This window comes from Echinococcus granulosus (assembly GCF_000524195.1).
Source record: "Echinococcus granulosus chromosome Unknown EG_S00001, whole genome shotgun sequence".
Lineage (NCBI taxonomy): Eukaryota > Metazoa > Platyhelminthes > Cestoda > Cyclophyllidea > Taeniidae > Echinococcus > Echinococcus granulosus.
The window spans coordinates 3387613-3410914 of NW_020170381.1; the positions used below are offsets into that span (position 1 = coordinate 3387613).

Below are 23302 nucleotides of genomic sequence, written 5' to 3' on the forward strand. Positions count from 1 at the left end.
ACACCTCAGTAGAAGCAAATACTTTACGGACGTCGTCCAAGTCTCAAATCAAACGTGGCTGAAGCAGGAACGCAGATGATAATTTCAAGTAAGTGCAAAGTGAACGTAATCCAAAAATCACATAATATAAAGGGAATCCGCCCAGATACTTTTGAAAACAAGCAAACTAAAACCTAGACTCTCTACCTTGTCGTGTGGAATCCGATCAACTTTGATGTGAGTGATATACATCTGATGCAAGAGTAAACAATGGAAACAAGTAAGGAGGAGACAACTATTAGTCCACATGGGATATGCTGCGCGTTGGAAAGTGGATGAATTGAAAATGATGCAAAGAATTTGCCTTTGGTGTAGCCATGAGGAATTTAATCTGACAAAATTCACCTTGCACTATGAACAGTAACAGATATTGATGTTATAGCTAGGAAAGTGAGTAGGAACTTAGGGTTATCTGGGATCCTCTTTAGGTGCACACTAATTTTAAAAGTGAAAACGTTTATAGGGGACTGTACAACTCGTAAGTGTTCAGCTCCACCTCACTGCGGTACAATTCCCAACTATCTAATAAGTACTTCGTAGTTCTCGAGACACTGGTGCGTACTTTGCCACCTTCTTCGGAGATTAAAATATGTAAATGCATAACTCTTGAAAGGATAGATTTAAATATCAACAGTAAATTATGACTAAGGGCAGGAATACCATAAGTTGAAGTCATATGAAGACCAGCGTTATAGCCGGGGAATATTTCCAAAAGCTACCTTTGATGATTCTCGCAGGTGGAGGGGGTGGGTTCTTCGCCACCTTCATTTTGCGCGATTCGAAGAAGCGGGTGACATTGCTGGCGAAATCTGATTTTGAGGGCTTAGTGGGAGCTCCATCGGTCAGGTCTCTGAGCGGTCCCCCAACGGCATTGTTTTGCGCGGTGCTGTGAAAGTTAAGTACCACCATAGTTACAAATCGACATTTTTTAGTGTGCTTGAAGTAAGTGCCAGAAGACAAACAAAGAATAAGCAGAATTAGCAAAAATTAAACTTGAAACAGTTTGTGAACACAACTGCCGTAGTGCCATTGACAGCTCACTCTGAATGAGTGACGAAAATTATCTAGAAAAAAGTTAAAACGTCAAGCTTTGAGACGGGGTTGTGGTGTATGACAATGAACGATTTATGAGCCGCACAAACCGTATTCAATAAATACGGAGGGCTCATCGAAAAAGACTACTGACACACGTGTTTGCTGCTTCGGATTTTAGGTAACTGACTCGAATACTTAGAGGATTGTAGAGACCTAGAAAAACAGACCTTACGGCAAGTCGTGAGGAAGACTTTATAGCAGAAACATTAAACCAAAACAAGTGTTACACAGTCTCCCGCTTTCTAAAAAAGCACATGCTCCACAATACATTCACAAAAGGAATATTTTGCTCGAGATGTAAATGAGGGGTTTTTGAAAGGAGCCAAAGTGAGACCGGAAATGTTCCCAAATAGTCTGAAGGGTATTTCATGTTAGACTACTCCCTGACATTGTTAAAAAGTGCTCGTTAAGTGGACATTCGGTGCCAAAGCTATGACTAACTTTACCACTTAAATGCACCAACTTCCTTACATTTTTTGGGTGTTTCCTAATCGTCCGTGTCATTCCCTGGAAGCACGAAGCCAAGATTTATTTAGATAACGCTGTTAAGGCGGAGGCGAAACAGACGCATAGTAGATTTAAAAACGTCAAAAACGGCTACAAAATGTACTTCGTAAGTGATTATGCATAGCTATGGTTCGGTTATCTGCACCGGATACAAGTCGACTACTTCAGAATATACCCCTTTAGAGGTTAAAATATCGCAGAATAGTGGCGTGTTTGGAGGAGGAAGGGGAAATAATCCCTATCTTCCAAAGCACATTACATTCTTCTATTTCTGTAAAACTGGGCAGTAGATGCGCTTGGATAACTCAAGAGATGTCGCGTACAACTATGTTCCACCTCTCAACTGTGTCACCGAATGCTCTTACCGATATCCAAGGTACTAGATGGTCCTGAGTAAGGTCAGTTAGCTTATTTTTTTAACCCATCAAATCCGACATCAACCATCAGAGGAAAATAAACACTAAAGTGTCAAAGCTAAATGGGAGCGATAAAGCTGAAGCCGTCGCTAAATAGCAAAATTTGGCGGCGACAAAAACACGGATAATCACATTAAATGATAAACAAAAATGGCTTCAACCTCAAAATTCAGTGATAAGATTAGAGACACCTCAGCTGTAACTGAGCATTAAACCGAATCACTGATACTATGCTTAATTGGGGTAACAACTGGACAAAAGCAACCACATCTCCAGGCTGCGGATGCTAAGGTCACATCTGTGCACGGGGTTTCGATGTGGCTAGGCTACAGTAGTCTCATCAAGAGTGTAGGCATATTGATAGATTTGAGGGGAAGGGACAGTAGCGACCGAGGCCATATCAATGAGAGGGTCACCATGTCTGAGCTTAGGTAACGTCGCGGGGGCTCCTGTTCGCACTACATGATGCTCAGCTTGACATTAACATAATTATTTGCAGGATTAATGGGTTCTAAAACGCAAAATCTTGGAATCTGTTGAATGAAGTTCTTTGGCCCTGCAACCTTTTAAATATAAGTACAAAACCATTTGTAGCATCAAAATGGTATCAAAGCACTCTTTTTTTAAACATTAAAATCCGGATACGGACACCTTTTACGAAATTGAACTGTCGATTCAAATAGTAAATGAAGAGTCAGAGAAAGTATAACACTCAATAGGGCGGAAAAGGTATAGCGGAGACTTTTCTGTTTCACATTTATGGGCGGCCGAACTGACCGCTCCCACAAAAATGCCGTTCTACGAAGCATGCCAATTACCGTAGCCTTAAGTAAAATGACCCGTTGGCTGAGCGGCTCAAAAAATCGCAGGAAACGATCAGCGAAGCATCAAGTGGAGTTCCAGATCATTTGGGCACGGTACGCGCGTTTCTCGGCGTTCTACAAAGCCCATTTTTCCAGGGGCGTATCAGGTGCCCTAGAAACGGATGTCTTGATTCCGACAAAATCTGTACATCAGGGTGAGAATGATTCACTTCCCTGACAAGTGAAGTTTCACCTTTGAAACGAGGCGCGTAACGGCATTGGGGCGCACCCTACTGCTGTAACCACTTTGGGGCAGCCCGTACACGGACAACATAGGTTTGAGCTCGAAGGGTGCCTTGAATGGTAAAGGTTCGCACTAATGAACTTTCCGAAAACAACATTACAAAAGTAAAAAATGAATTTGTGGAAACTCCCAGTAAAATACTCTGGGAAAGCAGCCGATAATTAGTTTAGATCCTTGAAAGTCATATATTCGCCGCATAATTCATATGTAAATTGTTAAGCAGACATCGTGCGTTATCAAACGTCTGGTTTGCTTAATATACCTTCAAACTGGCACTACACCATCGAGGATGCTGATAGACTAAAGCCTATATAGTATGCGCCATCAAAATATGCTAACCTGACTTCAGTCAGGTCAGCAGAATTTTAAGAATACACCGTGCACTAACTTACGAGACTAATGAATGGACTTTTGAGCATTAATAAAGGAATATGAAGTGGCATTGCTCAATGCTTTTCTACAAGACGCACATCACTCTTCGGGTACACCAAAAATCCAAAATCGTAAGGGAAACATGTGCCTATCGAGGCCTGACGGAATTGTCGAATCTGAAGGTGTCGATGAATCACCGGAAGCCAGCTGTCGGAACGCATGAGAAAGTGTAAATGAGGAACTGAAACCCGTTGCTAGAGCGAAGAAGGAGCTCTGGTTGTTTATGTTGTATGTCCGGTTTGGTACCACAGAAATTGCAGATGAGTCACACCACCTACTTTTCCTAATTTGATCACCAAACTTTGGCAATCCTTCAGACGAAAATTTGACCCAAAAATCTGAGTCGAAAACCGCTCCACCAAATCATTAACTGTATAACCGTGAAGCAATATGAATGCAAATGACAGAAGACTATAATGCAATAATTGAACAATGATGGATTTATTGAAGTGAATTTGAGGGAAGCAGGAGTTACTAAGACTACGCGACGGATAGATTGAGTGAATTTTGAAACAATCGTTGAGTGCAGTCAGTGCAAAAGGTTAAAAGTATCCAAAATCGACGATCTGCAAAACCAAAACGATTCGTTATATTCAGTGGTCAGTAATGCCCAGCTCCAGTCTAGTAGTAGTTTAATAGGCAAAAATCGCAGCTTTAAATCACCGAAATGCAAGCACTTATCCGATTGAGTGATATTGGCCTATATCTGTGATGACATTCAGGTTAGAAGCGGTCAACAATATCGAATGAAATGCAGCGTTTAAAATGTACCTGCTTTACTGAAATGATGAGTTTAACAAGCAGTGGCTTCTGAGCATGTTTTTTTATGGGTGAAGTTAACCCTATACACGAGTTAAAACCACCATGAGTTCTTCGAACTGTTCCACAATCGACAATTTTGAGTTCACGGAACTTTTAAGACGGGGATTGCATTGAAAAGGTTATAGCCGAGCTGACACAATCATCAACAAAGCACTATCGAGGCTCAAGAAACCAACAGGGCAACTAGTTTAGTACAAGTAATGATGAACATTTAGACAGGAAAAAGCAATGTTGGATACATTACCAGATGACCAAATTGTAAAATACTCCTAGCTTTCGAGGTTACTAGAGATGGTTCAACTTTATTTACACAACTCGTCCACAAAACAACTCTTTTAGATGGCTCTCTGCTACAAAACGTGGTGATAGGTACCGTAAGACACGTAAGAGACTGAAGGGCAGGATAACGCCCCACTAGGCTGAAGTGTCCGCCGTTCGTAAATAAAACAACCACCCGAAACAATCCACATGATTAAAAGTGTGCATGGTGCGAGGGGTCTAAATTTTTTTAGTACATGGATAAAAATCGAACAAAGCCAAACTACAAAAAGCAACCGTCGGAAATACTGCCGTTTCAAAATCTATAAATCCAAAAAAGGTGGGACAACCCGAATCTCACACATTCGTCATGAAGAGTCATCGTAGACATTACTTGCACGAAGTGCAGACCTCTATTTGCGCTGGATAAGTTGTCGATGTAAGAAATGGCAGCATTGGTTTAGGGGGAATCTGAGATATTTACCCAGATGATTATACAGTTCCACTTTTACTATCTTAAGAACGCAATCGCTTGTTTAAGAGCGGAAACGTTTAAAAACTACTAATACAGCGTTAGGTTCTGAGTTGAGCTATTAATTCAAACCAGCAAGACTAAAGGTCACTCAGTAGATGAGTCACAGATTTTTGTTAAAAATTGGAACGGAGAACATGAGAACTGAAAAGTGGACTTCATTTGGTGGGGTAGCGATATGCACGTTAACAGGAACCTTGCAAATGTATGGTGTTGCAGTGGGGATAAGCTCAGTCAAGTGCCAGTTACCAAATGCACGTTACGAGGCAGTTAAATATTCAAACTGCGAACAAGAAAGCGTTCACAAGAAAAGGGAAGCTAAGGCGGTGAAAACGCTAAGGCACTGAGTGATAGGTGTAAAGCAGCCAAAATCAGACAGAATTACATCAAATACTCGTTAACATGACCATTCCTTGTCTTCATACTAGATGAAGAAACTATTTAACAAAGGAAGATACATTGTGGTTATACGATGCCCAACACCGCTCACCAAAACGCGAGACAACACAAAACAGCACATATTTAATGCTTAAAACGTACTTTATTACAAGACAAGATTAAAAGCATCTCAACTAGCAAATCAATCCTTAATTAGGAATGTTGATTGTCATTATTACGTCGGAATCTTTAAAGTTGAAGTGGGTTTCAACTTACCAACTTTACAATAATTGAGCTTAATTAAGACGTCTCACACAATATCTACTCCTGAGCAGAAAAAACACCCACAAAATACCCAATTGTCGTGAGCCAACAACCATTTTTGGAAGAGTACATCAACACAAAAATCGTAAGGAAATTTAGCTCCACAGCTATGAAATAACCCAAAACACAAGCATGATTCGTTACCATAGCTTCAATAAAAACGATTTAGTAGCCATCCGGGTCCAAAGAGCAACCAAGGACAGCGCGGAGCGTAATGACAGAATCTCATTGCAAAAGCGTACAGGGATTCCAGAAAAAATGTAAAGCTGAGGAACTTACATGGGTGTTGATGCCATATTTTCGAAGAAAATTAGGATGTGTATCCACCACAAGTCACTAGAAAGGCAAATATAAAAACCGGTGATGTCAAAACAGCTATTTTCAAACGGCAACAAATTAACTCCCTACAATAGCACTATAACCATGAGATTAAAATCATCATCTCATCTGCAGTAAATTGAGCCTCCAATTTCCAGGGCCAACTTTTACACATGACGTGCAACTAGAAGGGAGGGGGGAGCGGGAAAGAGTTGAATTATGGATAGTTGATAGAGCCCAGGAACACAGACCTAACTTTTGCTATGTAAGCGATTCAACAAAATAAATCCACAAAAGGCAACACAAAGAAGCAAGCCAGTATTTCGAACGGGAGCGGATTCTTAGGGTTGAAAATAATCGATCCCATAAGAAAGGAATAGAGAAAGCACCAGACGAACCAGACAGAAAAAAATACTTCATTAAAAAGTTCAAAGCAGAACAACTAATAACAAAACTGGGAAGGCGATGAACACCCCCTAGTTACTCAGCAGATGCCCAAACAGCCGCACTCTAGCGTCCACTCCTAGTAGCACAAACTGCGCGGAAAGCAAGGTCATAATTTTATTTGACTTAACCAAACAAATCTCATGCTAATGTATACAGACAGATACTATTAAGCAATGCCCTTAAAGTTTGCTCAAATAAATTTCAAGGCGTTATTTTTGCTATTAGTGCGCAACTAATACAGCCGTCGTTACTCGCTACATGAGATGTACCAATTCAACCCACGTGGCCAGCAATGAAAAATCTTGCTCATTAATTCCTGACCTTGCACATGATCACATACTAAGATACAAAAAATTACACACTATGTGAGTTCATGCCATTTGGAGGTTGGGTAGTTTTGAGAACAGACTGCATGAATATTTGCACGTTCGAAATTTGGGACACCTACACGTAATTTTTAAGTTAAAGCATTCAGCAGCAAAAGCAAACATTTGTAAAGGTGCATATTTTACCAAAAGTAATTTAAACACCTGCTATTTGCTGGATTTCCTTTTGGGTTACTCGGAACATTCACTGGAAGCCGCGACTCTCAATGCATCTCTGCCCTATTTCAAGCTCTGCAATGTTTGCCTAAATGCGATTACATGACACCAACTGCTTACCATTTTGTTTCCAATGCCCTCGTCAAATGCTCTTCTGGTCAGATGAAAGCTGCTACTATGGCCGACTCTGCTGTGTAATAGTCCGCATCGCCCTCCGTCGTCTTGCTCGGGATCCGTTTGCCGTTGTACTGGTAGTTAGTATTACGCTTTGCCTTTTTAGTGAAATTTTCATTGGTATTCTCAGTAATGGTGAAGTTGAAACCATCTTGCACGCATCCCACTGTGACAAGAAGGATACTGTTGGTATCGACAGGTTGAAAGTTGCCTGCATGAACATCTCTTCCCTTACCCTCCCCGTGTTGCGCCCCACTAATCTACGCGTAGTTCACGAGACCAGAAAACTTCTGTATTAGCAAATGCACACTAATCTGGTCCCAGGCCACAACAACAATCATACTACTTGCCCTTATCAAGCGTTTTATAGGGCCTACAATTCCATTGCGAGTTTCGTCTCATGGTGCATACATTCATTGAGGGTTCCAAGAAGAGGAAGGGAATACTCTGCATCGCATTACCTAATCTTCTGTTTGGACTCAAGAACGCTTATCGTTTGTACGGGTAGAGCAACATTATCACACGTACAGTTTAGGCTTGCCATCAGTCATGTCATCGTCATCCAATCTTGATAAAGAGTTTATTTATCTTGTGAACTAAAATTTGTACAAAATACGCTTTTAATATAGGCGGTGAAGGTCGTAGAGTAAGAATGTATTAACTCATTCATTGGCATGAAACTAAGTAAAAGTACTTGTTAAAATATTTGTCAAAAGTGAGCAAAATTGTTGCAAATTTTTGCCCACTGTTAAAACTCTCACAGTTTAAGCGCTTGATTAGTGAAGCGGCACTGCTAGCACCACTCCCACCGTCATGGCTAATACCAAATCCACTAATGCCGTACACAACTGGGAAATTCACATCTGTTCTCCAACTTTACTACTCCACCCCCTCCTCTTTTTCCATTGGTCCCGCAGTTGTGTCGCATGGCAAGATTCTATTGTGTCCAAGTTTACGTACACACGTACATCCACCTTGGCAAAAAGACTACAGCCCCAAAGACCCAAAACATGGAACGGAGCCTGCAAGAGGCAAGGGAATCCGAACTGACATCCTCCAATACAAAGGGACTCATCATAGGCGGAAGTGTTGTTGGTGGAAGTATCGTCCTCGTGGTACTGATCATCTGCTGTTGCTGCAGTGTTCGATCGCAGAAGTCCAGCAATGCAAAGGTAGTGCAACCTGTAAAGAAGCAGACTGGCGATGGAAGAGAGCTGAACGTAGTGGAGGAGTCAGTTAGTAAGGAGGTGGATGATGGAGCAAAAAAGGATGGTGGGAGCCATGATGATGAAGCCGACTCAGAGTTACACGCAAAGAAGGTTCGGTTCTCCTGTGAAGCTGAAAAGGAGGCGCCAGCTGACAGCTCCGCATTAATGGAGACCACACCTGTTGCAAAACTAGCTGCAAGTTTGCCCTCCTATGCCAAGATTCGAGGGGGCAAAACCTCTCCATTTTACTCAAACGCAGAACCATAGCGAGTAAATATGTCCCCACATTCAAACAAATGATATTTTTCATACCATGTTTTACTCCAATGTTCAAGTTTATGAGTATTTACCATAGCATAACATCATGACCTTACCGACTTCATTGTTAATAAACGCATTATTTAATCTAAAAAAGAAGTTTGTTCTTTCAAGTCTATAGTCAACGCAGCGAGTTTCACTTATGCTTTGACCGATATTGTTCCCGACTGAGCATTTGATTGTTGTGTGATCGTTATAACTGCTCCACTAAAACGTGGGTGAATATTTTTTGAGTTGATGCCATTTCTCTCGCATCAGGGTGATTGGTGCTGCTCGCAGAGAAAACAAATTTTATTTCAGATATAAATGGATCATTGATAGAGGCGGTCTTCCTGGAGCCTCCGTCATTTAACCAAGCCAAAAAGGAAAATTTGATAGGATTTTCGAAGAATTTACTTTAATATGCATGTAAAGCATTTTAAATGACCGCACTGAGTGAGAAAATTCGAAATCGCAGGCCTCATGCTAAAATAGAAGTGGCTTCGACGACTTATGTTTTTAGCGAGATAGTTTTCTTATCATACGCGGAAACCGCAAAATACAAAGGTTTATAAATTTCAGGTCTAATATATGCGAGACATAGTATAGTATTTTACTTGGCATTAAGCAGTAAGTCAGCCATTTAAAAGTACACTTTTCTTTTTACTGATGCTAGCTAGGCAGCCTGCCTCCGGGCCATGCCAGTAGCCCCAAAACCTACTATACCTCGGAATGACATTCCGCTCGAGCATTATGTCTTGTTTCGTCCCGGAGGGCTACACCATAAGCATCCATCCAGTGGGAATTGTGGCTGTACGCCAAGTTAGAATAAAGTGAAAAGGCAGCCTGCCACTAGTAACGTGAGATAGGTATTAATTTCCTAATATCTCTTCAACTATTTCAAAAAATCGAATAATAAGTAAATGGTCCAAATAAATCTGCATTGTAGATAAAAGATGTTTTGGTCATGATTGTAATTTTGCGGTCGGTGGGGATATTCCTGGTGGATATCTACTTTAGGTAGAATGGATTTAAAGAATAAAGGCACATGATGAGATGACTTAAGCTTCAATTTGTTCCAGAAGCCCAGAGCTTGTTGGTCATTGTTTGGCAACATCTTCCACTAATAAAGTATGTATGGCGCCTTACAACTTCCCTGAAGGTGAGAGGAGACATAATACTCGGGCAGAATGTGCATTGTCGACCTACACGAGGTCCTGGGGACTACCGGCATGGCCTGGAGACCAAACCGCCTGGCGGATGCACAGTGGAAGGGTCCCTAAGTAGCCCTTTGCCAAAACCGAGAATTTGACAAACGACAAAAGTATTGCATAAGAACTAATTGCAATTAATATATAGACGAAATGAAGTGATTTAATACCAATTTTACCACTTTTTGGTTACGGCCCTCGAGCAAATTTGTTTCAAGCGATTTTAACTATCTAACTAAACTAAGATGTCTATAGGTAAACGGATGCATTCTAAGTGAAAATAAAGTAGTATTTTTGAAATTACTTATGTTTTTTTTTGATGTCCAGCTGTCACTTTGCTAAAAGAAAAATGATTTTTCGAAATCTCAAAATCGTACTTACTCTCGATAGACCAAGGATGCTGAGCAAATGCAGATTGAGAAAAGTTAGATTTTAAGGTGAAATGATTCTAGTCTACACAAGCCGTGTAAGAGGGTGTTCCAAATGCAATTTTGAGTATTACGTAACCGAATGTAGGGTGTAAAAAGCCCCACTACAGCCATAATGAGCAACTTTAAGAAGCAACTTTATGAAACATTGAAGTATGATTCAACGATAACAGTAGTCTCGTTTCTGTACTGACAAAGGAGACCCCATTGCCGTTTGTTACCGCCAAGTATTCATTCCCCTGTTTGGCGGCAGGACTTTAAGGCTCGTAACCAATAGGGGTACTATTTCCTTAAAATGCTAACACTATATTTTGCTGCTTTGATCAATTTAAATGGCTGCATTTTAATTTAAAACGGGGCGTTAGGAAAAATGGGCCAAAATACGGCTAAAAATGGCATGTGTTGTTAATAGCCTCTCTTGTTGTCCTACAGTCGGGGGCAACTTTGTCCAACGTTTTCTGCCTAGAACAATAGAAATTAATTGTTTTCTATCAAAGCGCATTTATATAGTATCCATTCTATTGTCATTTTACATGTCTTTTCCGCAGCCAAAGCAATCATTAAACTTTATGGCAGACAGTGGGAGCACAGGTATTTGATTCACAAAGTGAATGGACGATTTTTTTAGCATCATTATTTGAGAAAACCATTCAAACAGCATGGGGATACCCAATTTAAAATTCAGAAAACGCCTTACATTGGTGAGACACAAGAAATGCTTCGCGAATATTTTCCCAGTAATGAGGAGAGATGAAGTTGGCGTTCTCAAGAAGCGCCGTATGATACATCACAATTTACATGAACACGCACCATATTACCTCTTTTTAAAATTTGCAGGTAGAACAGGAACACATCGCTACTATTCTGAATACTAATATTACCATAATACTTTTGGAAATTTACGATAGAAGAATTATCATGAGATGAGAGATTGCGATTTGTACAAGATTAGGATAGATTTCACTTGTGATACTCTAAGTACGTAGTTATTGTGTTGTGGCTTGGTTGATTCTCACTAGCACCTCCTCTGATTAATGCAATTCGCAGGTATTTCAAGGCAACTTAAAAGCTCACTGAAAATTCCCAGTTAAGATTTGAATGAATGACGTTAAATTGGAGACAATGGGGCCACTTTCAATGCCTCTTCGTAACATGTAATTAAGAAGACGGCAGACAATGGCCACTCATGACAGTAATAATGAAAATAAATATGGGAAGTTAAGCTTAACGCTATTGTAATACATGTCTAGTTGAATGTACCTTTTAGGCGAGAGGCGGTCAGTAAACGCTGGTCGAACGCCATCCGTCTAGGAGGACGAAACCTTCCCTGAACACGCCTTAACCGCGATATCTGTGCCCCTTTTGTTATCTCTACCCAACATAGCATACCCTCCTCGTTCAACTCGTCTACTCGTTTCAAGGGTATAAAGAGAGGGGTGAAAGAGTGGAACATTGAACTCATTACACCTTTAAAATGCGGTAATTATTAGTTTAACTCTTTGATTTTGTAATGGGCCACTCAGGGAATCCGCTATGGCCTTTGGACATGCAAGTAGCCTCAATCCCTTCTGTGCGTCGACAATACATATTCCAGCCGAGTAGTATGTCTTCTTTTGTCTTCAGGGAAGTCTCGGAGAGCTGCACTATATCCAATTCTTTGACAGGCAAATTCATTTTAGCACTTTGATAGTAATGCAGCACGTTTGCCACTAACAATAACTTTTAATGTTAAAAGTGATGGCAAACAGTGCAAATATTTCCCGCACCTTGCCATAGTGCATTTGCCAAGGGAGTTCATTTAGCCTACTATAGGCACAAAATACCTAAGTAACAGATGTTAAAAATTTCCATTCATCAAGTTTCAAAGGAAGTCTTTTCCAGATCTTAGGCTGGATATTTAAAGGTGATATGATGTCTTCGTTGTTCCCCTGTTCCGTCCTTGCTTTCAGACTCTTAGATCGAGAAGATTGGCTAGAGGAAAGTATTACTTAGCAAATCATCAAAGTGTTGTGGGGAGACCAGCATTTGCCTCCCACTTAAGATAAATGCGTACCAATTTTTTATTCATCCACTCGTCAAATAACAGAGCTGATTTGATAAATACATGAACGGAATTAACAAAAGTTTCATTGCACTGCTGCTACAGAAATTATACATGTTCTCAGGGTTTATAATACATCCAAGGTACGCGCTTGCGAATTCATTTTCTAATTTGAAATAAATACAATTTTTTGTCACAATTGGCACACGTTGTGCCTAACTTCAAAAAACCATAAAAAATACTGCACGGAGGAAATAAAGGTCAGGAATTTTGAAGAAAATGACAAAATCCTTATCAAACACCTCCATGAAAGCGCCACTAGAGCCGTTGTATTTAAAGAAGTGCATTGAAATAGGTCAGAATTGCAAAGAATTAGGAATGTCAATATAATACTTTGGTTGTTTATTTAACTCTCGTTTTTAGTAAATAGACCACTCAGGTGCTCTGCCATTGTACCTCCCCCGGGTGGCCTGACCTCCGGGCTTTGCCAGCAGCCTCAAGCTCTTTTGAATGTTGAATATATATATATATATATATATTCATCTATTCTGCTTTAGCATCACTTCTTCTTTCGCCCTTAGGGAAGTCTCGGATCTATACACTGGTGGCAGCGGAAGGCAAACCCGATCATAAGGGACATCTGCCCTGATTTCTATTTCTGGGTAATAAACCTCAGTGGGATGTAAGAAGTGCATATGCTATGGATGGATGAATCGGTGATGACTCCTGACAGAAGGGCTGAAAATGACGTCTTCCTTCGATAACCACCCCAGTTCCGTGATCTGCAGAAAAGCTATTAACAATTTAAGCAATTCTGGTCGTGAACCATCTAAAATTGTTCCTTATGGTGTTGTCTATTGGTCCCTAATGATGATTTTATTTATGTGGACTCAATCACTTTCCTACTAGCTGATTCGAAACAAGACATATGTAGGTGGGTAACAATGAAGTGAAAATAATGTGGCAAGGAGAAAAAGACGCAAAACAGTGTTAAACCCTGTTTTTTTTTTGCTATTTGACTCTGTTTTTAGTCCAGTGCTCCCACGACTAGCTATGGATATGCACGATGGCCAGCGAGTCCTTCGTCCGCGAATCCTGTTCTCACACAAGGTATAAACTCCAGATCCAGTGAAGTCGTGGTCAGGTATCTTCTTAGTTTTACGCAAAATCGTGGGTGTTTCACAGTATAAATTGCGTTGAGATAGCTGACGACAGAGGTTGATGAAGGGGAGTGCCGGGGACGACGCTCAAAAGGGGAGGGGGCTTTGTAATACGTTAGATGTTAGTTTAACTTCCGGTTTTGATAAAGGCGCCAATAAGGTGCTCCACCATTTTTTCTTCTACGGGGGGCTGGCCTATGGGCCATGCCAGTAGACCCAAGCCCTACCGTACGTCGATAATATTCCTTCCGAGTAGTACGTCTTCTTTCCTCTTTAGGTAAGTCTTAAGATGCTACAGTCAACAAACTAGTTCAATTCGATGATTAAGTTATTGAGGCAGTAGGTTAGTTGTACAGTGAAATTCAACTGACTTAAAATATGTTATGACGAGAGCGATTGTAGATACGGTCGTGCTTCTGTACATTTGGCTCATACATCTTGATCCGACACCCATTCACCGATAGAAGTGGAGACCTTCACCCTGGCCTTTTTCTTTCCTAAATTAAGTTAAGCATTTCTGATAAAACGAGAAAAAAATCTTGTGTAAAAAAGATGCAAATTTATCATTACATTACTGTAGATTAGCTGCGTCTGTAAAAGCCACTTTAACTAACAAATGAGCATCCAGTGGACAACACATTTACACCTTTTACAGACTTACAATGTAGCATACTATTGCCGCGTGTACGACACTAGTTGTATACCAATAAGGTCGGTAATGCATAGAAATCTTTCACTTCATTTCAAAATTGAAAAACGTAATTCATTTTTACATTATTAATTACACTTTCAGAGTTTAGGAGTAGTGCGTGACTAAGGTGGTCATTAAAAGCACCTACGCGACCATTCTATTCATGGCAATATCTGTCGCCCTCTTCGGTGGGAATTGTTCGCACCTGTGGGCCAGTTGTTGCAGCCAAGGTAGGGTTCGGTGGAAAGTTTAACTTAAAATTGAGCTCGAAAATCTTAATTGTTCCCTTGTTGTTATTGTTAGTGCCCAAAATTTATGAAAAACACTGCCCAACTCGGAAGCCTTTAATAGACTCTTTATTTCGGTCCTATGGGGATTCCTACATGCCGTGTAGGCAAAGAATATGTGCTAACCTTATGCGGCAAAGTAAAATGTCCCGGTTCCCATGTGAAGTTGTGAAAACATTGTACTTTTATGATGGCAATTTACATTTCGAGGTGTCTTTTTCGATTAGAGGTGTATCATTGAGAACAAGCAGTAATTCTCTAATAGGCGGGATTGTGTAAAGTGAGTTTCCATCAAGCGTTTTAACTACATTTTACATTTTAAATATCGGAAATGTTCAGGAACGGGTAGATCGAATAGAGCGATTGTTTTGTAAATCTTCTTTTTCCATGCCGAATGTCTGTCAGCACCGGTAATAATTGCAATAAAAAATTCCAAAACTGTCATTTCCACCATCACAATGAATTCTGCTGGTGTCTGAAAAGTTAAAAAAATTTTATAAAGGCACAAAGACATTCTAACCATCTTCCCTATTCCCCTTTCATCATAAGCATATGTTTCCGAACACGCATATCTGAAGAGAAGGGAATAAAATATATGGATTAAATAATCCATCGTTTAATGAAACCAAGTACTTTTAATAATTAAATGGCAGAGACGTAAGTGATGGTAAGGGTTTAAACATCTGACTGTCTAAACCCATATTTTTTTTAAAGGATGCATAGGTGATTTCATTAAAGTGCTTGATATTTAGGATAGGAAGCCGAGATTTATGAAAATTTGCTCCCCATAAATTGATTTGCAGAAGCAATTATGGAAGTAGCTTTCTAATAGCATACAGGATTCAAAGTCTGGGCTCTGGGCTCGTAGAACGAAGTCAATGCTAACCTCACTTTTCATTCCACGATTGTAGTGTACAATAAGAGTTTTGTAAAGTCCAAATTTCGGCATTATCCGGATAAGTTCAGGTGATCGTACGCCTTCTGCAACAAGCGCGCGTGTGTATCTTTCAACATTGATGTAGAAAAACTCGCTGCCAAAAATAAATAATGTACAGATCAGGGTAGAATGTAAATATGTTACTTAAAAAGCATAAGTAGCAAATAATAATTAGTTTAAAATGACTTGTAGAGAAGGTAACGATTTCCCGGTCGTCGAGTCGATAGGGCACACGGACACGAGAACACCCGCAGGAAGGTTGACTATTGCCTTGGCTTACCGGAAGTTGCTGAACCATTTGACCAGCTGGGCTGTGTTGTAGCGATTAAACGTTACCTCTGGGAAGAAGTATTTAAGGTAGGCAGAATTCGGATAACGTGCGTAGAGGAACATCAGCTTTGCCTTTCGTAGATGCTCGTCACTCAGAATTTCACCCTTAATTTATGTGCATTTGTAAGCAAGCCTATTTGAATATACTCGACTAATTTAGGTTATTATCACGCAATCTGGTACTCCAGAATCTATCTTTTATGATTATTCTACGAAAAAGGTAAATGCTTAATTTACGAAGACTTTCACTTGTAATTATATTTTACAAAGGAAAGATCTAATCACTTCTTCTTCCTAGCAGTGCTAACATAAAGGGAATAAAAACTTCAGCTCTCCATTATCATTGTATAAATGGAGGTCTTATTCCAGGTTTCAGTAGAAAATATTTCCGCTTATTACTTCCTAAGAAACACCTCTTTGAGATCACTATAACGGAGTAAAAATATACTTACAATCAACGGCCAGTATCACTCCGACATGTTCATCATATGTAAGTAAAAAAGGCGATTGCAGTCAACCTACCTTCAGAATGCGTTGGACAGATGTAACCTTCGAAACTGTCATCGCGCGCTCAGAGCTCAAGTTCATTGGTCCTTCAAGAGGACGATGATTTATTCGATTAAGAGGCGTATGGATCTCTTTGCAAGCCGCCTTCTGTTGTCGTTTCCATATATTTTCTTTTCCTATGCCATTCTCAGCCAACCGGTTCTCGATCTGTCGCATACTGAGTTCCATGATCTGGGAAAAATCGTGACCTCCTTGCTCTAATTCTGATTCCTGACTCCAAATAGCTTCTCGTGACCCATCTTTGATCGAAAGCCAAAGTGGCAGATTAGCTTGCATGAGCATTGGAGTGTTTAAGAGCAAGGATGGAGGCGGGACGATGTAAACAGCTTTTGGCGGACTCATGTAAAATTGTAGGCTGTTACTAACTTGCGGTGGAGTTGCGAAATCTGGTTCAAAATGCGTCCGCTGATCCAAAACTGAGCATGTGAATAATTTTGCATTCCGAGAAAAAGTCATTGTGGTAAGCTATAGTTTGGAGTACAAATACACGAAATTAATGTGGGAGTTGTTCCAAAGATCACAGGTGGACAAAAAAGTGAGTAGCACTTCTTTTCCTTTACCTATCCAGGCACATTTTTTATGGTTTTTTTAAGCATAAAATAACATGGGATATGTAAAATAACTATTAAACATTATTTGAAAATGGGGTAATGGTGCATAATTGGGTCTGTACAGTAGGGGTATGCTTTTTTTGCAAATAGAACTTGCTATGAAAATACGAATCCCTGGTTAAAATGAAGGATAATCTGATGGCCCAACTCACCTCTGTAAACCACTGACTAGAACAGGTTGAGAAGAGTGTATGACGCGTTCCATTTATATAGGGTTCGGTGTCAGCCCATGGACCTTCGGCCATTGGACACTCATATTTTGGGTGCCCAGATTTTCGCGACAATGGAGTACTGGTGGCGGCGGCTGGAAACTGTGGAGGACCTGCATATGCGATTCGACTGTGACAGGGGAAGTCGGGGGGTGGGTAAGGCAGAACGCATTTTTATCTGCGCGAGGAATTAATGCGACATTTTCTCCATTTGCTTGAAAACAGCGTTTTTTAGAAAAATGCTGGTAGGCCATTTGCTCAAAAAGCAGAATGTGATTTCCTTTAACTCGGTCTTTATTTTGCAAGGGCTTCATCTCCAAGGCTGTTAAAGGAGCGCGCATTTTACAACGAGTCGCACTTTTGTAAGTTTACTAACACACACAGTTTCTTCAGTCTGTTTCTGGAACAACAGAATGGCCAACCATAAATTCCATTTGGAAAATAAATGGAAATTGGGCGTGACCCAAAACATTATCTCATCCCATAACAACTTAAAACCAGCACAAAACTAGTAGGGAATTTAACCCATACTAAACTCATGGAAAAATCTGGGATATATTTAAGAACAAATCTAAAAAAATATTTTCACCATCAAATGTCGTGTTATCATCGTGGTTTTTGATAACTGTTAGAGAGGGGTACGAATGGATTTAACGAGAGGATTCAACTGCAACTTCGATATGCTAACTTCTTTTGACTTCGCATAATGCGCCAGCATACGCCTACTGGACTTATTATTGCAAACGCAAATGCTGGGAATTAAATGAATGAATTGCAAGACTACGATTAAGGTGATCTTGGTTTACTTGGTAAATTCAGTGTGTCTTGCCATGCACGTTGCGCTGAATGCTATTTCCCTGCATCACCCTGATTTCAGCCTCTAGGTGACCCAATTTTTATGACCACTTGCGGTCAGTGCTTTCGATTTGTTTTTACAGCCAAGTGGTGGCACTCAATTGCCTGTAGCATCAGTCAAGAATCCGCCATTAGCAAGCCTTTTGCGCTGGCAAGTTTAGCTAATTACCGTGGCTGTAGACACAACTACCCGCCACCCTGATTGCAGAGCCACTCTCCCCCACCCGGCGGAGATGTGGGCGCCACGTGACCCGCCTTTGCTTAAGTGACATCCCCTTCTTCGCATGCCGTCTCAATGGGGAGGTCCTAACAGCCAAAACAAGATGCAGAGAAGTCGCTTTTGAAAGTCCGCTTCATAAGCAAGTTCGTTTTATGTGACACAACCACAGCAATAATATCAAAACAGCTAAAAAATGCAAAGGGATTTACTTTTGCGTATTTTTAAGAAACTCGTACATATTTTTTTGAAGGGGTGCCGTTACATCCTGCTAAAGTTCATCTACCCCAGATTTGGTGTAGAGAAGGTGCCAAACAGATTATTACCGATCGTATAATCGCCTCCGCGTAATACAGCAATGCATGAAGAAATGGTAGCTGCATCATGGAGACAATGGAGGCGCAGTAAACGTGGCTTAGTTGTCAGCGTCAGTGTCAAATGCAGCACACACAAGCATGGGATGATGGCGTTTAACTTAAGCTAACACCACTTTCTTGTTACCAGTCCTTTGTTCAGACTCAACGTGATCATGCTGCCCTTCCCTCATCTCCACTCTCTTCCCGCTCCGATTTATCAGTACCATCGCCATGCGGTGTGAGCCAACCCGCATCATTGCTTAGGTGAGGGCATACAGAGGCGACAATAAAAACTGGTACCCCCATTTGCTCTATGCAAAAACCGATTCGTGAATTATTGAAGACGAGAGGTAAAGATTCATACCTGCCTTCAAATGTGGCATCTCAAGTCCCCAGTCGAATTAAAGCATTTGTCCAACATACTCATTTCTAAGTTGCGGAAAAGAGAAAATACACAAAGTAATTTGCATCAATTATCTGGAAAATGGAAAAATTAGATAAGAGAGGAACTGGTGGAAAGAGGTAACTGGAAAAGAAACATGAAACAAAATTACTGGAGAAAGAAAAAGGTTTGAGGACTTGACACTTATTTAAAAGAATGACAGAGACTATTTACACGCAGCAGTTGCAGTAGCTGTCATAGTTTTACCCCCTGTACGAATCCGTTTGCCTTAATTATCATGGCAATAATTTTTCGTAACTTGCAATTAAATGAACAAATAGTATGGGATTTGCTAAGTTTTTTGGCCTTGTTTTAAAAAAATTGAGTGAAAGGGCAGTAGGAAGGAATGTCGAAAACAAATGGAATGCCTCTACCCGTGGTGTGTGTTTGGGAAGGTAACACTAACTTTGCACACAGACTATAATTAGAAGTCAGAATTTTACTAGCTCCACCAAAGCTTTGCTGAGACATCCGGACCTTGAAGAGGCGATTAAATTCACATTTACTGGTTTACAGTGAGCTGAGACTTACAGTTACATTTTCATAGCATAACTAAGGCGTGTTTCAAGGGTAATCAAATCCCCTTGGTTAAAAGTGTTAGGCAACCAGTGAGCACAACGAGACAGTTTGATGTTTCACTAGGTGAAATTTCTTTAAGTAATATACAGCAGTCGTAGGGACTGAATAACTGTGGCATGTCGTGTTAGCAGTAGTAAAAACTACGTTCTATTTAGAGTTCATTCTGCCATTTCAGTAAGGAATGACGCTCACATGCTTTATTATTTACGGTAGGAGAGGGAAGTCCGGTAAAACCGTAAGATTAAGCCACAATTTAAAGCGGATAATAAAATCCAGGCGTCAGGTATAATTAGTCGCTCATATGGACTAATCTGGAAAGATGCGACACGAAGTATTTTATCCATTTGAATTGGTGACACATTGTTCATCAAGGCTTTCCTTTTTCGCTTTATCTAGAAAAAAACGCACCTCGCAGGGTTCTGTGCTAGCTACACGAAAGTGCGATACCCAAAAAGAAATAAGTACGCGAACACGGAAATCCATGAGGTAAGGGAAGTGATCCCAGCGAAACAGAAATAGGGCATATGATTCCACCCAACCGTTTGCTGAACGAAACGTCGATGTTTGCATGATTTGACCCTCCCAAACGACACTTACACCCATCATTTGTCGGCGTTGGCAAGCCAACTAATGGATAAAAATAAATTACTTCCAATTAGCTAATTTATGGAGTGTGTTTTGAACGGTGAGGATCATCTGAATTTCAGAGGCAGTGCAAGTGAAAAAGTGAAACGTCCCCAAGGAGAAAGTAGGGAAAATTTTCGATGAACGTTGATATGCCAAAGTGTAATGGACTTGAATTCATTTTAAAAAAGACACTCATAAATTTGTCTAAATGTCGCCGAAAATCCAAAGAAACAATCTCAAGTGTTGTTAAAACATACGACAATAGGAAATTTTCTGTTGTCAATGGTACGCACTAATGTACCGAACCAACCACGAGGAAGCAGAGGAAGCTGGATCTTTTTACTTGGCATTAAAAGGCATCACTTTAAAGGAGAACATATTTAATGCGTCAGACAAGTATTTTGATTATAAAAGTTCTAGTCAGGTAAAATATTAAAAAAATGTGGAGTAACAAATGAAGGAACTACCAAGTCGATCTTTAACGGAGCCCTCTGGGGGTCCAAGTTATTGCTAAAGCCAAAAATGTAAAAGATTGCGCGATTTTAGGTTTTGTATTACCAGTTAATTATTTTGAACATCGGAAAGTTATGAAGAAGCGCTGAAAGCAAATGCCTGCCAAGTGCTGAACCTATCAATTCGGTAAGAAATTGTAATCATGTGTTGGTGATTCGTAGTGGGAGTTGTACAAGGCGGCAACACCCACAGCATTTATGTGTCTTTAAATCAAACATTGTAGAGACGTTTATAACTTGTGTGCTTCGTTGGTTGCAGCGATGTGAAAAAACGCATAATTCTAAAATATCGCTGAGCTACTTCAATGAAATATTTGCGTGCATGATAAAGTCGTTCGAAGACATAAATTTGGAAGGGAATTTTTCATTTTGACGTCGCAGGCAAATTTCCGCTTTCTATCAATCTAAACACTCGTAGCTTCCCGCCGCCGCCTTGAAGACGGAAGAAGGCGTAATACTGGGGTAGATTATATACCGTCAACACACAAAAGGGTGTGGGTGGGGAGGGCTACTAACACAGCCCGAAGGCCAGGCTGCCGGTGGGCGGTAGAATGGCGAAGCCCCGGCGTGGCCCCTTTAACAAAAGTGAGAGTTAAATAAAAGCCTTTTTATACGCTAATGGAAATGAGTGGTTAATTTAATCAACTTCGCTTAAGCAGCTATTTCAAGATGATTTACAGGGAAGCTTAAATTACAATGTGCGCATTTCAAGTCGTAGCTACAGAAAACACGGGCAAGTGAATGTTGACAGAACTACACCAACGCTGTACCTTTGTCCGCATACTCGGCGAGCAGTCATAGATGGCGACAGTTCACTTAGGCTACTCAGATTGTGACAAAAGGTCTTGGAGCTGTTCGGAGGCACAGAAGGGTAACAGTGATGCTCCAGTAGCCCATTTCCAGGCTAACTCAACCTTGAATGAGGGGAGGTGATGACATTAGCAGACCAGAATATGGCTTCGGTGAGACAAAAGTGGTGCGTAAGAGAATTTCGGATTGTTCCTATTTTTTGACAACCGTGTGTGTAAGTGGGACCGTTTCATCAAAAAGTAAGTCACAGCACTGGTTCAACTTCTGAATTTCATGATTTTAAAGTGCATACAAGTGGAAAAATCGTCTAAAAATTTAAAAAAAAAACACTCAGTGACAGCTTTTGTACTTTTTTTTTCTGATACGCTTAAACGCGAAACTTTACCTGATTTTTAGGAAAATAGCTAAAATGCCCATTTTACCGTCATTTACAAATTTCAGAATCAAAAAGTAATATAATAAACAGGTTGAAATAAGGATATTGCAAGATTACATAACTGCTACCATCACAGAATTTGTTGCTACAACAGTGAGGTTGAAATCATTTATAAACAACTACCTCAGTGTCCCTGAGACTAGTCTGACTGACCTTGGGTCATATGCCTATGGGGAAGCACCGGTTGATGGTCGTTTTGGGGTGAGATGGCCTCGTCTTGGAACTTAAGTGCTTAAACATTGCCGCAAATTACCAGAATCATAGTTCTCTCCATATAAAATGAACTAAATAAAGTTGTAGAAGTCAGTGCTCTTCTTTTGAGAGTTAACATTGCCGACTAGGGAAAACACAGACATACCTTCAGCCTCAACTCCACTCCATTTGTGGGAATTCACTTTGAAAGATTGGTAAATAAGTGTGAATTTTCGTACGGTGTCGGTGGCAAACCTTTGGCAGTCATGATACGTGGGGATGGTGTTTAAAAATGTCCTCTATTTGCTTTATTTTAGGGGGTAAAGTGAATGCGAATATAAAGAGCTGTCGAGAAATCACAGGAAACTGCTTTTTATTAAGTGTGAATTTTATACTTTGGTTGGCAAAATAATCCTTGGAAATGATCCGTTAAGTTAATCATGAGAAAAATATTTCACGGTACTAACTTAACCAGCGATGACTTTTGCCGCATTTTAGAATTCTCAAAGGGTGGTATCTTTTCCATAGGTAAAGATTCCGATGGCATTTCACATTACAGTTTGAAATGTGACCGTATTAAGGCTTAAATTAATTTACAAATGTCTTTGTCCACCAAGTCACGTACATAAAGATGAATGGGCTTGCTCTAGTAAATGAAATAGAGGGGGCATGGATCAGCCCTCATATAGGTTCTCACTGGACCACTTTGAGGAAAGTCAGCTATAGATGCAAAATCACATTTGGAATTTAAGATTAAATATAACTAACCAATTACTAGAAATCCTAAGTCGTCTTACTTGGGGCCTGCTATATATACAAAATGTGGAAAAAGCGCAAATTAGCATGGAAAGGCAATCCATTTGTTTAGGACATTCTTAGTTCGCTAAAGTAATACTGATCCTCTTATT

The 23302-nt window shown here is 40.3% G+C and overlaps 3 protein-coding genes across 3 annotated transcripts in view; 1 reads left to right on the top strand and 2 right to left on the bottom strand. All coding sequences in view use genetic code 11, as the record gives it.

Moving 5' to 3' along the window:
• Window positions 1–7935, bottom strand: part of EGR_00366 (SH2 domain-containing adapter protein F) — a gene marked incomplete at both ends in the record, with an annotated part of 33086 nt that extends 25151 nt beyond the window's left edge. The window contains 3 exons of the mRNA XM_024489615.1: window positions 759–925; window positions 7404–7646; window positions 7853–7935. Coding sequence (XP_024356293.1) covers window positions 759–925; window positions 7404–7646; window positions 7853–7935 — 493 coding nt within the window. The remainder of the gene's footprint in view (window positions 1–758; window positions 926–7403; window positions 7647–7852) is intronic.
• Window positions 7936–8317: 382 nt separating this feature from the next.
• Window positions 8318–8866, top strand: EGR_00367 (hypothetical protein; the record flags this gene model as incomplete). Its single annotated transcript, XM_024489616.1, has 1 exon — window positions 8318–8866. The coding sequence occupies one exon, from the start codon at window positions 8318–8320 to the stop codon at window positions 8864–8866; it is 549 nt and encodes a 182-aa protein (XP_024356294.1).
• Window positions 8867–15018: 6152 nt separating this feature from the next.
• Window positions 15019–17404, bottom strand: EGR_00368 (Homeobox protein prospero; the record flags this gene model as incomplete). Its single annotated transcript, XM_024489617.1, has 5 exons — window positions 15019–15189; window positions 15601–15745; window positions 15932–16086; window positions 16504–17013; window positions 17312–17404. The coding sequence occupies 5 exons, from the start codon at window positions 17402–17404 to the stop codon at window positions 15019–15021; spliced, it is 1074 nt and encodes a 357-aa protein (XP_024356295.1).
• Window positions 17405–23302: the final 5898 nt, after the last annotated feature.